This window comes from Anser brachyrhynchus (assembly GCF_964034855.1).
Source record: "Anser brachyrhynchus genome assembly, chromosome: 2".
Taxonomy (NCBI): Eukaryota; Metazoa; Chordata; class Aves; order Anseriformes; family Anatidae; genus Anser; species Anser brachyrhynchus.
The window spans coordinates 48,369,744-48,386,115 of NC_137695.1; the positions used below are offsets into that span (position 1 = coordinate 48,369,744).

Sequence of the window (16,372 nt, forward strand, 5' to 3'; positions counted from 1 at the left end):
TAATGCACCCCAAAATGCAGTTTGCCCTCTTGGCTGCCAGAACACACTGCCGACTCATTTCGAGCTTACTGTCAACCAGCACTCCATGATCCATTTGTACGTGGCTGCTGTCCAGCCACTCATCTCCCAGTCTGTACCCGTGTCTGGCATTACTCTGTCCCGGCTGCGGAATCTGACATTTGTTCTTGTTAAATTTCATGACATTGCTCCAATCTATCTAGGTGCCTTTGCAAAGCCTCTCCTCCCTCAAGAGTTTCAACAGCACCTCCCAGTTTAGTATCACCAGCAAAAATTCAACTCCTGCATCTATATGATTGATAGAAAGCACTGAACAGAACTGGCCCCAGGACTGACCCTTGGGGAACACCACTAGTGACTGGCTGCCAACCAGATACAGCCCCATTCAATCTGAGCTCTACCATTCAGCCAGTTCATCACCCAGTGTAGCATGAGCCTGTTGATCTCACAATTGGACAATTCCTCCAGAAGGATACGGTGAGGGACAATATCAAAAGCCCTACTAAAATTATTATCTACCATCTTACCTTTGTCTACTGTGTGGGTGATCTTATCATTGAAGAATAACAAATTAGTGAGGCAGAACTTTATGTTCATGTTGACTGGGCCTGCTGATTCCATTATCTATCCTTTAAGTACTTTTCAGTGACGCCCAGGATAATCTTCTCCATAACTTTTCCAGGTACTGAAGTTAAACTAACAGGTCTATAATTTCCAGGATCTTTTCTCAAGCCCTTCTTGTAAACAGGGATAAGGTTGGCTATTTTCCAGTCAGTGAGGACTTCCTCAGAATCCCAAGACCTTTGGTAAATTGTTGAGAGGGGTCCAGCTATAACATCCACTAACTTCCTCAGTACTACAGGATGAATCCCATTAGGCCCTGTGGACTTAAAAATATTCAACTGGTACAACTGGTTCCTTACAATTTTGGTGTCCACAAATGGAAAGTTTATGCTCCCTCAGTTACAGTCTTCCAACTCAGAGGACTGGACAACCCAAGGGCCTATCATTAATATTAAAGACTGAAGCAAAGAAGGCATTAAATGCCCCTGCTTTTTCATCATCCCTATTTGTCAAGTGAGTATCTTCATCGAGTAATGGTCCAGTGTTTTCCATAGACAACCTCTTGCTATTAGCATACTTAAACAGCCTTTTTTGTTATCTGAAATATCACTGGCCAATTTTAACTCTAGTTGAGCTTTGGTTGTTTGTGTTTTCTTCCTGCAAGTGTGAACTGCAGCTTTGTAACCTTCCTGTGTGGCCTGACCTTGCTTAGAAAGGTCATATTCTTTTTCTGCTCAAGTTCTATGAGTTCCCCGTTCAGCTTGTCTAATGCCCCACTTGCTTCACTTGCAATGCACTGGAATTGCCTGCTCCTGCGTTTTTAGAAGGTGGTTCTTAGAAAGTGACCAGCTCTCATGGTCTCTCCCCTAAGCCCTGAGAAGCAGGTTCCCAGGGGACCCTGCTACCTAACTTTCTGAGTGGTTTGAAGTTTGCTCTCTTAAAATCCGGGCTAAGAACTCTGCTGACCATTTTCCTTATTTCACCAAAAACTTAATTATTTAAAAAGAAAGGAAAAAAAGTCCTATAACATTTTTCTCTGAAGGCTATTATGTAGCATATCCTGGTGGTTTTTATATGCTCGAGAAATAACAGTTTTTAATTCTTCAACAGGTTTGTATTGCTGTGATAGAGCAGAAGACTACGCTTGTCAGACGGCTTGTAAAAGAATTCTAATGTCAATGAAAACAGAGCTTGAAATTGTTGATGGACTTATAGAAGGCTGCAAAACAATGCCTCTTCCTCAGGATCCACTTTGGCAATGTTTTCTTGAGAGTTCAAGATCTGTTCACCCAGGAGTCACTGTGCACCCTCCACCTTCAACAGGTCTTGATGGAGCTAAGCTCCATTGCTGTTCTAAAGCAAACTCTTCGACATGTAGGTCAGTATCTCTCTACCTTTCTTTCCAATTGTGAAAATGCTTCTGAAGTTGTTTCATGTCAGTCCTTTACCCAAATCCTACTGTGTGAGTATGTGTGAAATGAGTTATGTGAATTCTTAGAAAGGAAGCAGGTTTAGGTAATCCAATGGGTGTAACATTATGTCCAATACTTACTACTTGTCTAAAAAAAAAAATACTGTTCTATCAGAGGAATCACACTTTTCTCGTTTTTAGAACTGGTTTAATTTAGCAGACACACTAAGTTTAATAAAACCTGTACCTTATCTTACTCCTGGTAATATCCAATATTGCAACAAGCTGAAGAAGCCTTAACCAAATGCTAATGAGAGCCAAGGGGACAATGAACAGTACAAACTGTCTTCTGTTCACAGCATGTTATAACCCTAGTAGTATTCTGTACTATATACTGTTTAGATTTTTATCAATAAAAGATAACGCAGGGTATCTGTTAATTAAGTAATGAAAGTAACTATTCCTACATTTAAAAAAAAAAAAAGAAGTAAATAGGTATATACTTGCAAATAAGTGTTATTGGGGCCTTTTTAGTTTAGAGTGGTCATCTGTCTGCTTTAAAAAGATGATTATCACATTTTAAATTCATCAATTTAACATTGATTTTTTTGAGCAGTTACTACTGTTTGTATTGAAGTTTTCATTAACAAAGCAGCAGACCGGACTGCAACAGGATCTTACAGTCAGCTTCGTTGTAGAGCTCTAGAATTATATTACATAGAACATTGTAGCATCAGACAGTTGATACAGTATCTTTTGCTTATATTGATCATCTTTTTTTAATTGTTCCTTCCCTCACGTTTTCAATATGCAATTAATTTTAATAATACAATGAGGTTCCACAACTTCAGTTGGGTTGGGGACAATTGTAGTTTGTGGGTTATTGCTGTGAACAAAGTGGACCTGGGTATTGTTGACACCAGAAAACATCTCAAACAAACAGTACGCCTTATTCAAATATCAGGGCAAAGGAAGAAGTGTTTTGCTTGTCAGTCTTTTTTGTAGCAGGATTAGGTGTGATCTGAAGTTGAAGGATGGGATTAGCTGTTCGTTGTTGTGTCAACGTGATTTATTATACGGCATTAGTTCAGGTTTTCTGAAAACTGCAGCAGCATATTTATGTTGGGTATTACAGTTTTATATTCAGAAGTCTTTCAGTCTTACTAGTTCAAAGATTTGCTAGCATTCTTAAGCAAAACTGGAAAATTTAGAAAACAGTGGAGAGTAGTTACTTACTTTGAGCACAACATTTGGATACTCCTGCAGACTGTGTGGGCGCTAACATGTTTCTACAGTGAGTGTAGACTGTTGGGATCTGAAAGAGACTATAGTCTCTGCTATAGCTGAACAACAACTGCTTTTTTCATTTGATTTTTTTCTTATATATTTTTTTCAGAGAGCTCTGCACAAAACTTTATAGCACAAGTTGGGGCAATTCACAGAGTTGGCAAGAATTTGATCGCTTTTGCGAGTATAACGCAGTTGAAGTTTCCATGCTGACCTGTTTAGCAGATGTACGTGAACCTTGCCAGCTGGGATGTAGAAATCTTACTTACTGCACCAATTTTAATAACAGGTAAGAGAGAGACACTGAATATTTTATAAAAGGAATTTCTGTGCTTCAATTAAAAAAAATTTTTCAGTCTTGTTTTGAGATTGTATATAGCTGTCTTTCTGATATTTTTTCAGATAATTTACAAAATAAATCATTTTTCTTTAGAATAAACTTTTGGAATTATAGTTAGTCAACATTACAGAACTTATTAGAATAAAAGCTAACTCATGAAATTGTAAAATGTCATATATTACTAGTACATTCCTCTGTCTTAACATATTAATAAGTCATAATTGCTGCAATATTATATATTATAAATAAGGTAAAAATGCTTGTTGAATTTACATGTTACTTGCTAACATTTTCCTAAGAGGGTTCATATGTCTTCCTTTTGTTTTCCTATACTCTGGGGGAAAATGCGTAATTTAAAAGTGTTGTCTGAATTTGTAATTGCAAGGTTACGAGCTAAATAGTGTTTGAGTTTCAAAAGTACATTTAGTATTTTATCAGTTAGCTTTTAGGGATCTCTGGATTTCTTTGAAATACCTAACAGACATGCCACTGTATTCTCAATAGTAAAGTATATGTGTGATAGATGCAGCCTGGGCAAAAATAAATGACAAATCAACTTGCATTAGTGATTCACCGAGAAACATTCATACAGATTTTCAGAACGTTCAAAATACTTGCTTTTAAGTCAACTTCCTTCAGGTATGAAAAGCTTAAATGATATTTGATCTAAGAGAGAGTTGAAAATGGTATTTCAGCCTTGAGCCTTAAAGAGCTTACTTTCCTTAAAGATAAAATTGAAACAGATTTTGGTCATGCTTAACTGTGGAAGGGATTCATGTCTTTTTTGACACAAAAGGGAAGCCATATCAAGGTTGTAGAATTCATATGGTGAAAGCTAAAATATGTGTTGTTTGTTTGGTTTTTTTTCCTCTTATATACATGCTATATTTTAACTTCTTGTTTTAAGACCAACAGAACTTTTTAGGAGCTGCAATACACAGTCAGACCAGGGAGCCATGAATGACATGAAGCTTTGGGAAAAAGGGAGTATTAAGATGCCATTTATAAATATTCCTGTTCTTGATATTAAAAAATGCCAACCAGAAATGTGGAAGGCAATTGCCTGCTCACTTCAGATTAAACCTTGCCACAGCAAATCTAGAGGAAGTATTATCTGCAAGTAAGTACCATGGAAAAAAGCAGTTGAGAGGTTCTGCTAAGGATTTTAACGAGAACTGAAAAGCTGCTGTAGGACTGTGTATGACTTATATTAGGAAGACATGGCAAAGCAAGCGTGGGAAGAACGTGAGCTTGCATAGTTGCTGTTGCTTGAATTTCCATCACTGTAAAGGGAAGATGCTTGCCTGCTAATGACATGGATGTATGCGCTTCCATTGTGAAGTTTATTTTTATATTTTTTGACTCTGTGTTGTCTATAAAACTCTCTTTTCTTTTTCGGCTTTTGGACCCATCAGTGATTTTAACTGACAGAAGGCTCTGAAAATCACAAAGTTTGCTTTAAAGAAAAAATAATTTTTGAAATAGATGATTGGATAGAAAAGAGACCAGTTAATAGGTACGGGTAGAGAGATACGCGTTTAATCTGTATTAAATGTTAAATCAAGGAAATGCTTGAAAGATACATGCATAAGAAGCCATAGAAACAAAAATCACCAAACCCAAAGTAAGTAAAGTTTAGTATAATAAATAGTTCCTGTCTTTGTATTGCAATTTTGTTCCTACCTCTGCTACTCTTTACATGCATGGATATGTGTGTGATTTTTATATATACACATATACGTGCATATATATATATATATATATATATCCATGTCTTATGAGGCAGTAGAGGAAAGGTGTGGATTTGAGAAAGGGAAGAATATTAATACAAGACCTTTTTTTTTTTCAAGTGATGTTCATGAAGTTCTGTTTGTTTATTTATCTGAAGATCAGATTGCGTGGAAATACTGAAGAAATGTGGAGATCATAATAAATTCCCTGAAGGCCACTCAGCTGAAAGTATTTGTGAGCTCTTATCTCCAACAGATGACTTGGAGAACTGTATCCCTTTGGATACATACCTGAGTAAGTATCAACATACGTAGGCAACAAAACTAGAAACCAAGATACGTTGAACACTTATTGTTAGTTTTAATAATTTTTGTTATATTTCAAATAAAATTGTATTAAAATGTGAAACATTGTTTATTTAGTATATTAGAGAAAATTGTGTTGTTCAAATTGCCATAGCTCATTACATTTATTCCTTCTTGTACTGGATATATGCGGCGAGGTTTTTAGTAGCAGTGGAGGCTGCAGGGGCTGCATGTGAGGAAGTCAGGGACTGCTCTGTGCCAGCCACAGCTGGCGCAAAACAAAGCTTAAACTAAAAGAGGGGAGATTTAGGTTAGATGTTAGGTGGAAATTCTTCACTCAGAAGGTGGTGAGGCACTGGCACAGGTTGCCCAGAGAAGCTGTGGATGCTCCATCCCTGGAGGTGTTCAAGACCAGGTTGGATGGGGCCCAGGGCAACCCGATCTAGTGGGTGGCGTCTCTGCCTATGGCGAGGGAGTTGGAACTGGATGATATTTAAGGTCCTGTCCAACCCAAGCCATTCTATGATCTCGCCTGACAAAAAGGTACTGAGCAATAATAAAACCACCAGCACAATTTATTTACAGAAGAAAAGGTGGACAATGCTTGGGAGGACTGATATCAAATAAATATCACTTACACAATAGCAGAATTTTGAACATAAATTGTTGATGTACAAAATGATGCTTTTTCTTTCTGATATATAAACTGTGTTAATGTTCTTTAACTGTGCAATTAGAATAACCAAAAAATATATTAGCTACTGGGGTAATAGAATGTGAGCTTAGTAGGCATGTTAGCCCTCAATGTGGAATACAAACGTATTAGTAAAATTTTATCTTAGTTCTAGATTTTATTAAATGCATCTTTTTTACATTCTTTTCCAAATCTGCTCTTCCCTTTTACTGATTCATATTACATACTTATATCTGTAGGACTTAAACTTTTTTATTGTTACAGTATCTATCAGTTTTAGACCTTCCAAATTAAATTTTGTTATTTCCGTCTTAGAATCCCACAAACTTTTAAAATAATAAAATTTTGTTTAAAGCTTCAACTGAAAGTGTGCCTCAACATGTGCATATTGTTCCCAGAGAGACAATGTATTAAAGTTTTGGGTGGTTCTTTCCATTTAGCTGCTTCATTTCCATGTTGTCTTTCCTTTCTTTAATCTTGTAACAGGAGAATATTGCTACTGAGTTAAAGGGAAAACAGAACCAAACTCTGTCAGTGATACCAAAGTTGGTTAAACATCAAGTCTACTTCAGACCTACAATTTCTTGATTATTGACTGTAACACTTTTCTTGTTAGATTACGGGTCATTGTCAGTTTGTATTTTTGTCATGTATAAAAATTTCTTGGGAAAACAAGATAGGGAAATAAATTTTTCTTATGAAGAAACACTTGGGTCAGTGTTTCCAGGATTGAGTACTAAGCTTTTAAAGTAAGTCTACAAACTAACTTGTCCTGTCAAGTTTTTAAAAGTATAATTAAAAATAAAAAAGATTTCACAGAGTTTTCAAAAATAGGATTTTACTGAACATAAAAAATGCCTTGCTTTCCTGAGGAGAAACAAACCTCATTTAAATCATATATATTGTATATTCTGTTTTCAGGCCCAAGTTCCTTAGGAAACGTTGTAGAAGATGTTACACATCCATGTAATCCAAATCCATGTGCAGCTAACCAGTTATGTGAAGTAAACAGAAAAGGATGTCAGTCTGGAGAATTGTGTCTTCCATATCTGTGTGTACCAGGTAAGGGATTTGAATTTCTGTTTGCCTGAATTTTGGTAATAAAAATGTTACTGAAATTTTGATGAAAGCTTTAGAATAAATTGCCGATATTCCCAAAAAGCTATTATCAATATTATCTTGTCTTTTCAAAACCTGTAGCCTGCCTTGTAGCTCCTTTCATTTATTCATATGTTCTTATTTTTATTGTTGACTGAAACATAATGTCTCATTGGAAGATATATTACTTATTTTACTTCAGAAGAAATAAATGTCCAGACATGGTCTCTAAGCATCTTACCTGCTATTTAAAATTACAGGCATGAAGTACTGAAAACACAGTGCAGCTTGCTGCTTCTCAGAGCACAGTGGCATGTATTGCCCTGTATTTCCACATCTTATTAGCCATATCTGCATAATTTTTCTTATTGGTGAAAATAGTGGACACAATCTCCCTGAATTGCCTGCCTTGAAATTAATGAAAATTAGGATGTCGGTCTTGGGAGGACATTCTGAGAGCTCTGAGAGTCTGATCAAACACAGGGAGATCAAGGATCTGTGTTTGCATTGGCAGCAATTCTGGTATTGTATTAAAAGTTCAGGATATGGTTTCGTAGGTGCAGTTGTTCCAAATCACTCTTCATAGGCCAGAACGACTTCTCAAACTCTGTCTGGTAGCTCACAAGTAACCAATTCAGTAACTAAATAAATTAACACCCAAACTTTCTATTATGAGCTCTTCACTGTTACTACAACCTCTTACTTCACTGGATTCGGAATGCCCAGGCTCAGGGCTTGAGAAGCAAGTGACATGGCATATAATTTATATCTGCCTCTCCTTTTTTCAAGTGGCACTTGATGAAATATTTACTAAATATGAACTTAAATTTCTCTTTGTACGTAGGCTGCAAACTGGGAGAAGCCTCGGATTTTATTGTCCGTCAAGGTACGCTTATTCAGGTTCCATCGTCAGCTGGTGATGCTGGTTGTTACAAGATTTGCACCTGTGGACACAGTGGATTGCTAGAAAACTGCATGGAAATGCATTGTGTTGACCTCCAAAAATCGTGCATTGTTGGAGGACAAAGAAAAAGTAAGTTTCAGAACAATTATTATATCTATACAGGTCTTGTTCTTTAAGCAATGAAATCTGGGGTGCATACGATGATCCAGAGAATCTGAATGCAGAGTTTATCAGAAAATACAAAAGTTAATGTCTGCATCCCTATAATACTTGCTTAATTCTTTTATATGCTGGAGGGTTGCATTATTTAAATCAATATCTAACAACGTCTGGCTGAACCAATGAAAGTCCTGTGCAAAGCTTGTTCTTATTATGCCATTTTTCAACAAAAAGGTCACTGACTTGCCTCACATGCCCCGTGTTTTATGGTATTTGATAATACGTAGCTTCTTTTCTGAGAGCAGAAGTTAACTTTTGAGAACTCTGGGGACTGAGGAAGACAAAGGTTTAAGGGGAGCCAGTAGGCATTAGGGATGAAGCAAGAACAGTGAAACAACAGTATTTATTCTAAACGTGCTGTATTTCTGAGATTTAAGCACAGTGTAAGTCGCTCCTCAGTTGCAAAATCAGTGATATTTTGTGTGTAAATCAACTGAAAAATATCTTGGAAACTTTTTTTGCAAACTGCTGACAAATTCCTTCTTTCTTGGGTAGTTCTGTGATTTAAACAGCTTTTTGTGCTACAGAGGCTTTCCTCTTCCATCCTCATTTGGTCAGCTGCCATTTGTCTGGGAGTACCTCTTCCACATTGCTCAATGCTGAGGATTTTACTTGTGCCCCTTTAGTATTTTACAAAAATTCTAATCATAGAATCATAGAAACATTAAGGTTGGAAAACACCTTCAAGATCATCTGGTCCAACCATCACCCTACTAAACTAGTAAGTCAACTGAATTGCTTCTTTGGAACTTCTGAAAAGATTATTTATTGAAACAAATGTTTGGAGTTTCCCAGCTTCACAAAGAGGTCACAGCAAGTGATTTCATAATTAACCACATATCATCCACCAGATACATATATACAGATTGCCATATATAATCAACTGAACCTTCAGTGTAGAGATTAGAGCAAAATGTCTTATTTTGTAGGGCACAGTCACTTTTGTGCTTTCCTGAAGAGCTGTGTGTTTGCTAGTAGTCTTTAATAACTGACCTAGTTATGGATAAACCGGCAGTCATTAATATGAGTTGATTTTATATAAGACAAACGATGCAGTGAAGGGCAGCCATATGAAGAGTTCACAAAACCAAACTGGAATTTCTAAACTGAAGAAAAAATCCCTACATTTAGTGTCTGATTCTCAGATTCAGACGTTAGAAAGTTAGTGACTTAAAAGATGCACTTATATTTTCTAAAGATGCAGAAATCAGGCAGAGTGCTCTATCCTTAAAAATAGATAGCTGTGATGGTGTTAGTTGCATTGTTAAAGGCTCCTTTCTGAAAGCCAGTGGGTCAGCATACACCTCTGTATTTTTGTATTCTTGTACTGAATGCTTCTACTGGGTTTCTGTTTGGCTTTGCTAGAACCTTTCTTGTTCCATGCTTTGGACAAAGCTTAAACTTGAACTAAACTAAAACTAAACTGTTTGCTGAGACTGAAATTAAGGCTGTAATGGACATTTGCAAAACAACAAAGACATAATGAATGACAAAAATAATGAAGCATTAACACTTTCTACTTCTTGACAGAAAGTACACACCAAGGATAGAAGTACACACAAAAGATAGAATTTGCAGTTGTAAAAGAAACTGAATAAGGGAAATTAAGGGAACAATAATGAAAATGGTAGTATTTGTATAATACATCTGAGTATGTATTATACAGAAGACTATGTAGTCTTCTGGTATATTTGTAGTAATTGTACATGTTTACTTATTTGTTTTAAGGTCATGGAACATCCTTTAATATAGATTGTAATGTCTGTTCATGTTTTGCTGGAAATCTGATATGTTCTACTCGTCAGTGCCTAACTGAGCATAGTTCAGAAGATGAACGTCGGAAGTTTACAGGTAACTTTCCAAACTACAGAAACTGTAAGGTTATTATTCTTAGAGTGAAGTTTAGCTTCTAAATTCTTTCTACAGTATTTATGGAAATAATTTGTTGTGAAGATGTTCTTTTCTAATGTTCATCCTGCACGTAAGAAAAAATGCATGCCTTTGAAAAAAATCAGTACTGGAAAATTAAACCTCAGGTAATCCGTGGAAATAAGTAGAGAAAAGGTAATGCCACTGGGAATGAGAGACAAGGAGTTTGGGGAAAAAAAGAAAAAAGAAAAAAAAAAAAAACAGAAAGCTGAGTAGAATCAGCAAGGAGGCAGGGTACAGACTTCCCTTCCTACTACCTATAAATGTATATGTGCTACAGTATTGCTTATTTACAGGAGGTACCGGGTTCAAGATATGGTATATCTTCACATTTGCTGGATGACTAAGATGGCTTAGTGACCTTTTGTTTATCTTCTGTCAGAGAAAATAAGTGTGCACCAAATTCCTGTTTTATGTGTTACTTTTGCAGGTTTACCATGTAACTGTGTAGATCAGTTTGTACCAGTATGTGGTCAAAATGGGCGCACATATCCAAGTGCATGTATAGCTCGATGCGTTGGTCTCCAAGACAATCAATTTGAATTTGGATCATGTATTTCCAAGGATCCTTGTAACCCTAATCCTTGTAATAAAAATCAAAGGTAAAAGCAGAATGTTTTTAAGCTTTTCTTTGACATTTACTCATAAAGCAAATATACCTTTTTCTTGGTGAATGTATTGTATAGTCCATTGTACCTTTGAATACTCCAATAAGAAGAACTGTTTGAAGTAGCTACTTTTTATTTATCATAGTAATGGACTGTAATAACTGCCAATTTTTGGTTCTGTTTATGTAGCACTATATCATTTAAGTTCATTATGCAGATCTCAGTTCTAGCAAGAAAACAGAAATGATGTATAATTTCAAAAATGGGAGAATCAAATTTTGTTGAAAAAGCAATAAATAATTGGACATTTTACTACTTTGTTTCATACTTTTCTTCCAGTATTTACCAAAAAAACAAAATCACTTGAATTGAATATTTGGATTCAGTCTTGCTTATTCTGTCAGTAATCTGTGCTTTTTATTTCTGAAATGGGAAAATATTTAGCACTCTGGAAGACTTAAGTTTCTCTTACGTAATTATATTGATATCTTGTTAAAGCCATGTCTGTACAGTGAAACATTAAAACAAAACTTTGGTTTGTACTACTGACACAAGAAAGTCAGACCTTTCTTACAGAAATCAGTGTCTGCGGCTTTTAATATTGGTCTCTGTTTTCAGTTTTCTTAGTGTTGTGTAATCCTTCAGTCTCTTTGAATTTGTACATGTTCTGTTTGGAAAGAAAGCCACCATAAGAAGTTGTGTAATACTGTGCTTTCCTGAAAACTAATTACAGTATTTTGTTTTTTTTTTTCCTGCCCATTTCAATGCCTTGATGCAGAAAACTGCAGAGAAAACAAAATAGTTCTGCAGCTATAATTGTAGCTGAGGCATTGAAAACTATCAATTTTAAAGCTGCATTGTTGGTATACATTCTTTGACTTCTATATTTTTAATTTTGAAAGTATTGAAAGGTTTTCCAGATTTACGGAATAATCGTTATGCTTAGAACCTCAACTTGTTGTTTCATTAAAGACTGTACATGTATTCTGGGTCAGTTTGATATTGTAGCATAAACTAAATGTGTAAAAGCTCATTTTAAAATTGAAGTGCTTAGAACATGTTTAAAATCTTACATTCCACTTCTATTTTTAAAGCATTTAAATCTCAGAATTTCTGAGTCTTTCCTCATATAAAATGAAAATGTGTAATGCATAAAACAGCAACACTCATATTAAGGACATATTTTACATGATTATTGTAATTTGTAGGAAAAAAAGAGATTGTTAGAAAGTCATTTGACCTTTCATCAGTCTATTCTTCAAATTCTGTTGGCTGTCATCTCTTTAGTAGAGGGATGTCTTGCAGGACATACGGCAAACGTTTTGGAGATAAGACCGTGGGAAGTACACATTTGATATAAAGATCTGATGGTTTTTATCTTCACTTCTATGAATGCTTGAGAGGGGTGACAGGCCAAAAAGGAAACTATATTAGTACTGGATTTTTCTGTTTCTTTTAAGTCATCCCCAAGATCAGATGTGATATAATGTACTGAACCTACAAAGCTAAAATACAATTAGATATTTGTAATTGAATCCTCATAATCTTTTAAGTCTTGTTTTCATTACCCTCTCAAGAGGGGGTTGGGCTATACCTCTATAATGTAATCATTTTCACCTGCAATTCATTGCACGTTTTGGTGTTTTATCTAGTTTTCCTTAAATACACATTTTAAAAGTGAAGCTTGGGAGTAGGTAAGAAGTTTATTCAAGACTTTCTGAGAAATCCATACTCAGTAAAATACTTGGTAAAAGATTAATTTTTATGGAACCTATAGCTGTGTGCACATACATTGACTAAATGTGGTGTGAACAAGTTCTAGGTTTGTAATGAACTTGTAATTGTCTAAATTGTCTAATCAGAATGTTTTGTCACATGCATTTCCTTCAGTTCTGCTGAACCAGTGCTCTATAAAGCACTGGAAAAGATTTCACTATTGTTTTTTTTTTTTTTTTCTGACTATTTTGAGAGGGTTTTTTGGTTGGTTGGTTGGTTGGTTGTGTTTTTTTTTTACGATGACATGAAATTATTATGACTTTATGCAGGTGCATACCAAAGAAACAAGTTTGCTTGACTAGTTTTGGAAAGTTCAAATGTAGCCAGCATGAATGTGTGCCAAGGCAATTAAATTGTGACCAGACACGGGATCCTGTTTGCGACACAGACAACGTGGAATACAGTAACTTGTGTACTTTGTACCAAAAAGGAAAAAATTTAGCATATCGAGGACCGTGCCAGGTAGGAAGTGGTTCTAGCAATATTAAATCTTTGTTCTTCAGTGTTCCACTTTGCAATATTCTGTTTTTATAGTTTACCAAAAATATTCATAGATTGTAGTCCTTTAGAACTGTAGTTTCAACTAGAATAAAAAATACTCTGCACAAAATGGTTTTCAGGATTTTGTCAACTGTTTCTTTCCTTTAGTTAACAAATGTCTCAAAACCAAACAAAACCTTTGCTTGTGCTTTCTTGGGGGAAATACTCTGATATTTGTATTAAGTCTTCCTATATTTTTCACTACTACTGCAAGCATACCTCAATGTAAGCTTTAATTAAAGCAGTTCCTTGGCTAGTAACACCAATTTTCATCAATTTGAACTTTCTGTAAATGAAAATTAATGCTTGTTTATTTCTCCATTACAGTAAATCTAATTTATTCAGAAAATGTCAGGACAATTTGACTTGCATGTTAAATTCCCCTTTTATCTGCTTAAATAGTGGAGTTAGAGGCTCGGAGTCACTGCTGTCTTGGCAGCAATAGGCTTTCTCTAGCAAGTCTTTAGCATTTTGTTTGATTGCGTTCTTCCTTTAGCAATTTCATTGTTCACAATACTCCTAAGCTTTTTTGAGACTAAGCAGACTGTAGTATTTTCTTTAGGTAGTCTGGATTGAATTGGTCTTCATATTAATCCCTCAGAAGTATTAGGATTAGGTTAGTTCTTCCATCCCACCATTCCCTACAGTATTGGTAGACAGGCTGTTTCTGTCACTCTACAGACAAGCTAGGAGCTACTGTTTTCAAAGTCACTGGCTTTACCATTGATAGGCTGGTCATTTCCAGATTTTTCTCAAATGATGAAGATGAATTTGAGACATTCTCTTGGTCTCAACTGATGAATGTTTGTAGAAATACAGAACCCTTGTTGAGGGTTTTTCTGTGTAATAAATGCACTTTTTATCCACTTCAGGTTTCTGCCTTTGTCATCTTTTTTTTTTTTTTGCCCTTTTTCAGCAACCTCATTACGTACATATAATTCTTCTCATAGCATATCAGATACCTCACGAGATACTGCTCTTGAACAGTAAGAACTGAAGGATATTGCACAGCTGTTTTTTTTTCTACAGCACTTACATGTCCAGTTGCATCTGTGCTCAAAAAGTCTTTAACACTGGTAGCTTTAAGTTTTTGCTCTTACAATTTTCCTTTAATGGGGAAGTAGACTGCAAGACATGAAACTGCTTGTGGTGTTCACATTTACTTGTCTTCTATTATTTCTGTTATTAACTTCAGCATGTAACATAGAAACTGTAATTGTCTTGCTACTTTAGAGCATGCACAGTGATGATAGAGGTATGGTGATTTGCTTGAAACGTTAGTTTAATAAAATATTTAGATATTAGCAAGAAATTATGGAATGAACTGTGTAATTTCACAATAATTGAACAAAAGTATATTCATACCTTGTCTGTGAAGAATCATCAGTTCCATTTACTTCTGTCTATGTTCAGAAGCATAAGTTCGTTGGCATTTGACTTCTTGAATGTGTTGGACAAATATATCTGTATAGGCAAGATAGGAAGAAAAATACATTTTTCTATGATTTTTATGTGTATTTGAATCAAATGGCACACTAGATATGCTTTTGGGAAAGAAAATGGATACAATAAATAAATGTATTTTTATAGTTGTAAAGGTCTCAATAATAAATACTTTTGCCAGAGGTATCTAGTAATAGATTCTATTCTTTTGAAATAAATGTAGACATGTAGCTTCTCAAATAATGTGTAAGAAATGCATGCGCACACACTAAATTCCAAGAACACATTGAGATGAATAAATAATTTAATAAGTTAAATGAAATTAGTTGTATTATTTAAGCATTAGAACAGACCTACAATTTGTCTTCCCCAAAACATGTCTTACTGTACATTTCTCAGATTCCAGCTTAGATTATTCTTTAAGTATTTATTCTCTGTATTTATTACTTGTACATAAACTGGCAGTTAATTTACTCCAGATTTACTAACAGTATTATCAGCAAATGAACTTTGCCATGAACGTTGTTCTTCCTAATGTTATAAAATGCTCTTTATTTTTGCTTGTAGCATGAACAAACTGATCTTTAAAACATTTCTGTGTGTTTCAGCCATTTTGCAAATTGGTAGAACCTGTATGTGGACATAATGGGGAAACCTACAGCAGTGTCTGTGCTGCCTATTCTGACCGTGTGGCTGTTGACTACCATGGACATTGTCAGGCTGTAGGTGTGCTCTCAGACTATAGCTTTCATACAGAGTGTGCCTTTGTGAAGTGTCCCCAGCTTCCTGCTACTGCCTGCAAACCAGTCATTGCACCAGGTATGTTAATTCATTGTTGAAGTTTACCGCAGATAGGAGAGAGTCTCCAGGCTACATGTATTAATAGGTGTATATTTGGAACTAAACTTATGCTGTAAAATACTGTATTCCATTACGTCCTTGAGACATCTAAGAGAAAGGATGAAGTGGAGGTCTTTAGTTAAGGCTAGAACAAGACAGTGTCAGGACTCAGCAGAGTAATTCCAAAGTGGAAAGGCTTTTGGTTTTAGGAATCACTCTCCTTCAGTCTTTAGAAATGTGTGCAGCTGTCCTCATAGGACCTGTTTTGGAGAAATGAATGAGGTCTGTGGTGTCTAGGGTAGAATGTCAGTGGGAATTGGATGAGTAATTTTTCAGAATTGGCAGTGCAGATACCACATTGGAAAGCCAAATTGTCTTCAAAGTAAAGTTCCCGGAATAAAAAAACTTCTATTTAATTAGAAGACAGAGTAAGATATAGTTGTATTTACAGTACTGTGAAAAAGGAAGACAGTAGGAATAGTTTTTGCAGTTTTGCTATTTTTAAATGTTTTTTTCATTGTCTTTACAAATACTTCTCAACAAAACGGTCAGTAACTAATCACACAGCAAGGAAAGGTCAGTTTTCAAAAAGTTTCATGTGTTTTTTTCTCAATCAGTTGTTTGAAAAAGGGCCTATGTGCTTTTAGTATTATTCTAATATTGTG

At 35.4% G+C, this 16,372-nt stretch overlaps 1 protein-coding gene across 3 annotated transcripts in view; it reads left to right on the top strand.

The window, feature by feature from the left end:
* Positions 1 to 16,372, top strand: part of RECK (reversion inducing cysteine rich protein with kazal motifs) — a 59,827-nt gene that overhangs the window by 34,943 nt on the left and 8,512 nt on the right. For all 3 annotated transcript variants that reach the window (XM_080579193.1, XM_080579194.1, XM_080579195.1), the window contains 10 exons: positions 1,693 to 1,960; positions 3,390 to 3,569; positions 4,528 to 4,740; positions 5,509 to 5,645; positions 7,272 to 7,412; positions 8,293 to 8,481; positions 10,300 to 10,422; positions 10,931 to 11,102; positions 13,154 to 13,346; positions 15,476 to 15,686. In XM_080579193.1, the coding sequence (XP_080435319.1) occupies positions 1,693 to 1,960; positions 3,390 to 3,569; positions 4,528 to 4,740; positions 5,509 to 5,645; positions 7,272 to 7,412; positions 8,293 to 8,481; positions 10,300 to 10,422; positions 10,931 to 11,102; positions 13,154 to 13,346; positions 15,476 to 15,686 (1,827 nt within the window). The remainder of the gene's footprint in view (positions 1 to 1,692; positions 1,961 to 3,389; positions 3,570 to 4,527; positions 4,741 to 5,508; positions 5,646 to 7,271; positions 7,413 to 8,292; positions 8,482 to 10,299; positions 10,423 to 10,930; positions 11,103 to 13,153; positions 13,347 to 15,475; positions 15,687 to 16,372) is intronic.